This window comes from Mustela lutreola, chromosome 1, assembly GCF_030435805.1.
Source record: "Mustela lutreola isolate mMusLut2 chromosome 1, mMusLut2.pri, whole genome shotgun sequence".
In the NCBI taxonomy this organism is placed as follows: domain Eukaryota; kingdom Metazoa; phylum Chordata; class Mammalia; order Carnivora; family Mustelidae; genus Mustela; species Mustela lutreola.
Window position 1 is genome coordinate 52857120 of NC_081290.1, and position 6510 is coordinate 52863629.

General features: G+C 54.3%; 1 protein-coding gene across 2 annotated transcripts in view; it reads right to left on the reverse strand.

The window, feature by feature from the left end:
* Positions 1-3503, reverse strand: part of SLIT2 (slit guidance ligand 2) — a 358593-nt gene extending 355090 nt beyond the window's left edge. For both annotated transcript variants that reach the window (XM_059164789.1, XM_059164780.1), the window contains exons 1-2: positions 3315-3503; positions 515-586 (exon numbers count right to left, since the gene is read on the reverse strand). In XM_059164789.1, the coding sequence (XP_059020772.1) occupies positions 515-586; positions 3315-3493 (251 nt within the window). In that variant the 5' untranslated portion in view covers positions 3494-3503. The remainder of the gene's footprint in view (positions 1-514; positions 587-3314) is intronic.
* Positions 3504-6510: the final 3007 nt, after the last annotated feature.

Consider the following 6510-nt stretch of genomic DNA (forward strand, 5'->3'; position numbering starts at 1 on the left):
TGACCAGTGTATTTTTATAGAGAAACATTTCCCATCAAAAACTGCAGGAAAGTTGGATTGCTTGATTTAAACGTTAGAAAATACATCTAAGTATTGTTTGCTAAAAAACTCTTTTATATTAGTAATAATAAAATGCAGACCTACTTAAATTTTTTCTAGTTAATCTCAAATCCTTACAGTGTATCAAATGTCTCCCATTACTTATTCATATTGTGAAAGCAATTATTCTACACGTTTATATGCATAAGGCACTTAGGGTATGGTATAGCAAACATTTGAGGTCATTTCTATTTTATTTCAATGGCAAGAATCCAACCTTAAAATAAAAACATACATTTTCATCAAAAGCTGTAATAAAATGATAAACCAAAAAAAGAGAAAGGAAACCTAGACCTTTTAAAATTTTATATTTCTGTCATTGGGACAGTTTTTCAATCTGAGACCAGTAACAATACAAAACATGCAATCTTAAGAACAAAAGAAAATTCTTCAAAGTACCAAAGAACATACTTACAGAACTCTTAGGTGTCGAAGACCAGCAAAGTCTGTCTTGGTAATCCGTGTGATGTTATTTCCATTCAAATCCCTAAGAGAAAACAAGAAAATGAAAGTTCTATTTTATTTCTAGTTAAACAAAGAAAAGTAAAAACTTTAAGGTGAAAGACAATTCCAATAACTAATGTAGTTTACAAAGTAAAAGAGAGAAGAAAGTAGCAATCTTTGAAATTTTTTTAAATGATTCTTAACAAGTTTACAGAATCCCTGCTTATTGGTATCTACAAGAACACGAAGTGATTATGTTATCAGAAGTCCTCTTTTGTGTCTGTAGGGGAGTGCTTTCAATTTTTGTTTTTATGAGGATGTGTATGTTCATTTCACAGGTATTCTGCTAATTTAACTATTATGGTTAGGCACACCCTGAAAAAGTTCCTTTCAGGAAGCTAAAAAGAACAATTTTCTAATACTACCCAGGAATACATTTTGTAAAATTCAGAACTCTATCCTTAGGTGGCATGGTGACTAAACTTCCTAAGGCAAATAAAAAAAGTTAGACTGCTATCAAAAGAACTGCACTTCAAAGACTTGCATTTATAGGCATTTACCTTCCAACAATTCTATGTTTGTATGAAAACTAAACTCTTCATTTGCAGCTCAGGGAACCCCGCTGTGAGGGTAAAGTCAAAACTACTAGCCCGGGCAATAATGGAAATAGATTCAGGCCCTGACATTTTTGTTCGGATTTCAAAACCACGTTTCCTTCAAGTCACCACCCCCTTTTCTGGCATCTTAGGTCAAGATCTAAACTTGCCCTGGTTCCAATCATTTTCAAGTAAAACCAGGCTTTGCTGCGGTTTGAATATTCGCCTTCACGGAAGTTAAGTTTTCTCTTACCTCTGAGTTGAAAACATCATGTTGGAAATCTGTATGTAAAGTGCGTATTTTCTCAAAGATAGAATTCTATAAACTAACACTGAGTAAACTATTTTCTGAAAACTGTATTGATCCCTCATAGGGATATATTTTTTTTTTCAAGGACCCGAAACTCAATTACTATTTTTTTTTTTTCTGAGTGCATTCCCTTTTTGTTGAGTAAGACATGTTAGTGTCCCAAACTTTAAACTGTTTTTGAATGGCACGCAATGACAAGGGCTAATACAAAATTCTGCATTGCTTTCACCCCAACCCACTACCCATGCCGAGCAAAGTACCACCAAGTTGTTCCTACAATTGTTGGGGTCTTCTATGGGCTATTTGACACAACGTGAACCACCACCCCCCCTCCGCCCCAGACAACTGTGGTAGATCCCGTTTTGACAAGACACCCTTGGTAGGGCCCCAACTGTCCCAGCTCTGTGGGCCCTGGAAGGAAAGAGGAGAAGTTGGGGAGCAGGCCAGAGAGGCTGGGGGTGGGGGAGCCATTAGCAAAGGCGGAAAGGGCTCAACTATGGCCTTTAAGCTGAGAGCCAGGGAATTGGGTGAGATAAGAAGAGCGACTAGAGGCGCTTCGGGCCCTGCGGGTGGAGAGGTTTGGGTCCTAGCAGGTCCCCTCCGCAGCGCGCAACCCTCACACCCGGGGGTGCGTAGAGGCCGCCGGAGTCGAGTCGGGGCGCGCTTGGCCCCGCCACCCTCGCCCAGCGCACGCCGGGCCCACGCGCAAGGGCGAGTGCAGCGCGCCCAGGGCGCTCAGGCAGCGCGGGGCGGCGGCCTCGGCGTTCACAAAGGGACTGGCTTCCATGCTCCACTTCCCTGAACTCGGGAAGTGCCCCACAAGGAGTGCGTGGGCCGTCAACACCCGGTCTGCGATTACTTCTTCATTAGAGATTCGCAGAGACAGGGAGGCGGGGATGTCTGCAGGCAGCAGAGCGCGAAGAAGGGAAGGAAGGAGAACTGCGGCCACGTGAATGGGCTCAGAAACTGCCAGAAAGGTGTACGGGGGCCCAAGGGCTCAGCAGGAAGGGCGGGGGGGGACTGCGGAGGGGGGCAGCGGAGGGCCGCGGGGTCGCGGTAGCAGTTGGACTCCGCTCGGCTGGTTAGGCTTAGAGAGCTACCCCTAACTTCCCCTACACGGTGGGAAAAGGTCCTCCTCTTCAGTCACCAGTCCGGACAGGTCTCTAGGGGCGGGCCGCCACCGCCTCCTCCCTGGAGACGTGGGGGGGCGGGGGAAAGAGTAGCGGGGGTGGCGTGTGGCGACCCAGCGAGCTGCTTAGGTCCTGGGGCATCCTTCCCTCTGAGGCCTGCAGAAGCGCCCCCGGGCGGAACCAGACGCCCCACGACCCCTTCTCTCCACCCCTCCGTCCCCAGGAGGGTGACACTAACCCGGGGAGCGGAGGTTTCTCCCTTCTGAGTACCCCCAGCCAATCTCCCTCCGCGCCACCCCACGGTGACAAAAGCTGGGATTTGGCCCTGAAACCGACCCGCTAGTGTTGGCAACCGCAAGGTGACTCCGTTTGCAGAGTGTGGGGAACAAAGTCGCGACTCCCTTGCCCTGGGCATCGGCGAGTATTTGTCCCCACGTCCCCGGTTGCCCAAGCCCCAGAAAAGTCGCCTGCCCTCGGATGCAAGTGGCTGGACTAGAGTGGAAAGAAGGGACCAAGCGCAGCTGCCGGCGGGCCCGCCCCTCCTGGGGCAGCGGCCCCTCCCTGTGCAGCGCCCTCCTGTCCTTCGCCCTCCCAAGGGAGTTCTAGCCCAGGATGCGCGTGCAGGAGAGCTACCCGGGCACAGGTCCCTGTGCTGCTTGATCCCTCCAGTCTCGACGAAAGGGATGCGTGACCCAGTGTGTGTAAGGGTCTGGGGGTGTAATATCCCATACTCACAGTCTCTCAGTGTTGCGGGGGATATTCCTGGGCACGCTGCGCAGCGCCAGCCCGTGACAATCCACTGTGCTGCCCGAGCAGGAGCACTGTGCTGGGCACGCCTGCGTCGCCACCTCGTTCAGGATCACCAGCACTAACCCCATCGACAGGGACAGCGTCTGCCAGCCGACGCCGCGCATCTTCCCCCGCCGCCTCCTCGCTCGCTGGCGCGGGGGGTTCCTCTTTAGCTCGTTGCTCCGCGCGAATCGCGCTGTGTCTGAGGCCCAGTATCTGGCACGGGGCTAGGAACCCAGAGTGTCCGGATAAATGTACACAAAATAATATGGTAGTAACAATAATAATATTCACGGCAATAGAGCTGACACAGGTATGCGCCTCCCACCTCCCCTCCACCCTCCTCCACCAGGGCAGGCGCTCCTCGGGCAACTTTAGGTCCTGAAGATCAATCGGCCAGGCCAAGGCTACAAGGAGACCCCAAAGCTCCGAGGAGGAGATCACGCGTCGTCTGTCTCAGTCAACTTGTCGGTAAAAGAGCTGGGGCTCCTAAAGGCGTAAAGATGCAGCAGGAGCTGGTTGGGCGGAAAAGGGAGTGCTCCGATTCTACTGACCCCCTCTGCAAATCCGATTCCAGGGGGAGGCTAGGAGACAGAAGAGAGGTGCTCAGTAGAAATGGTGGCCTGGATCAAAGTGGGCTCTCCAAAGCTAGAAGGCGCAAGAGCCCAGCGGGCGGGGAGCGGAGCGCGCGGGACTACTGGGCAAGGCGCGCGGGGGCGCACGGGGCGGGGGCACAGCCTGGAGGGCGCGGGGCGGCGCTGCGGGGCTCCGGCGCGGCTCACTCGCGCGGCCTCCCGACAGCCTGCGGCTCTTCTGCAGCCCGGACAGGTCCTCGCCGTCTCCCGACAGGCGAGGGCTGCTTGCAAACACACATGCACTTCGCGGAAGGATGTCTCGGGTAATTCCGCTTCCCGCCCGGCGTCCTTGGCGACGATCCGCACCAGGGCCTTCCCCGAGGTCACGGGGAAAAGACAAAAGGGCAATGGGGCCGCGGCAGCCGGCAGCAATATCCACTAGTCACTCCCCGACAGAGGAAATCCAAGAGGCCAAGTTGAGGACCAGAGCTCCTCCGAGGATTGAATCGGGGCTGGCTGGCAGGCAGGGCAGGAGTGCAAAGGCCAAGGTGGAGGTGTCTGCGTCTTGGGTCCTGCTGGGGCGTCCTGGGGAATGACGAGGTGGCAGTAAGCCGGTGGGAACAGCTACTCTGAGAGCCCAGGAGGCGGCTGAATGGCAGTCCTGTGTGCGCGCGTGTCAGCCCCTCGCGTCTCCCGGATACGCCGCAGCTCCGCAGCAGACACCTGATGGCAAAGGTGGACGAAACCAGAGCAGGCACCTAGGCGGACGCAGCCCCTCGGCCGCCCCACCGACAGCCGCCCGCAAGTGGGCTCTCCTCAAAGTGCAGGAACTTTTCCCAGGCTTTGAATCCTGGCCCCCACGGCCACTGTGGCAGTCTTCCCGCCGACGTCGCGACGCCGCCCGGCTCCTGGTGCTGCACCTGACTCGGCGGCCGCAGTCCCGAGCAGCCTGTCTCCTCGCAGCCCCTTCCCCTCTCTTGGCTGCTTTCCGCTCCTCTTTCTCCAGAGAGGGAAGTGGCAGGGAGGGAAAGTGGCGACAGGCAGCAGGGACTCGGTGGCCCTGCTGGCTCCCGAGCTCCAGGCAAGTGTCTAAACAATAGGACGGACGCAGCAGCCCTAGTCTCGCTCGGCTGCGGGAAGGTGCGTTGTTGTTGTAACTGGAGTTGTTCGCTCGGGCTGCCTGGCGCTGAGCGCAGCCAAACAAAAACCCGACCCGCGCCTCTGGAGCCGGCTGCTCTGGAGCCCCCAGACGCTCCCCTTTCTCTTCAGCACTCCGGCCGTGCCCGGAAAGCTCGGCAGCTCCCGCCTGTGCTCGAGAGCCCCGTCGCTCCCATCACTCGCCGCTGCCGCCGCCGCCGCCTTTTTAAAGCACCGTCTGCGGCAGCCACCGCCGCCACCACCGCTGCTGCCAGCCTCCGCCGTCCGCGCGCTCTCCAAATAAATAACCCCAAGTCAGAAGTTAAGCCGGCGTCGGCTTTATATACCAAGCGGAGCCCCCACCCCTTAGGCCCCGCCCCGCGCCGCCCGGCACCGCCCACTGGCTGCGCGCGGGGCGCCCGCACCTCGCCGGGGAGAGGTGAGGCCCGGGCTGCCAGCGCCAGGCGGAGGCGGCAGCGGGCGGCGCGTTCTCGCGCGCCCTGGCTCGCGCCTTCGCTCCCACGCCCGGACAAAGTTTGCCGAAGGAAGGAGGTTCCCGGGCCCCCGCCCCCAGCTCCAGGGCCCGGGAGGTGCCCCAGGCTCTGAGCTGGTTGGTCGCGGCGGAGGAATGGGGAGAGGGCGCCTTTGAACGCGACTCATAAATAAATAGAGCTGCCAGTGCCTTTGCGGCAGCGTTTGCCACGATCCTGAAGGGGCTGTTCAGTGTGTTTGCAGCGCAGCAAAAGAGAGACCGATAGATTGTGATTAAAAAAAAAAAGAAAGAAAAAAAAAAAAAAAAGAAAGAAACCCCAAAATAGATCTGCCTGCGCTCACAGACACACACATGTGTTTTTTTGGGAGCTTAAAAGTTCAGAGTTTTTGCAAGTTTTCCAGCCTTCTCGCCAGCCTTCCCATCTCTGAGCCACCCCCTTCCGTTTAACCCTTTCTCTATAGTCACACACTTAACACCAGGCTCAGCTAACGTCTTGGATATAAAATATGCTCGCAAAACCCTAAGGGCTTGAATATGTCTGTGTGGTTTTACTCTCTTAGGAGAGAAAACTAAATCCCTAGCAACGCACGTTGTAACCAGAAGGTTTCCTTTATTTAGGGGAAGATCTGGATTTTTTCCCCCCACTATGTTTTGAAGGAGAATTTCCTTGTTTCCTTTTGTCTTTTTAGTGTGATGTGTGTCTGGCAAGTGCTATAACTCGCCTGCTCCCCACTGCTCTCCCAGCAAAAACCAGTATCACTATGGAGTTGAAATGGTAACTAGAGGAGTCAGCTCCTTTTCTTGAATTTAAAGCACCTTATGTGGTTCTTTCTTGTCCCATTCCACCTTAGTAGGCTGTCACAGGAAGTAGTGCAAACCCGCAGCTTAATGCCAGTTCATAGTGTGACAGTTATTTGTGTCATTATCTATCCTCCCC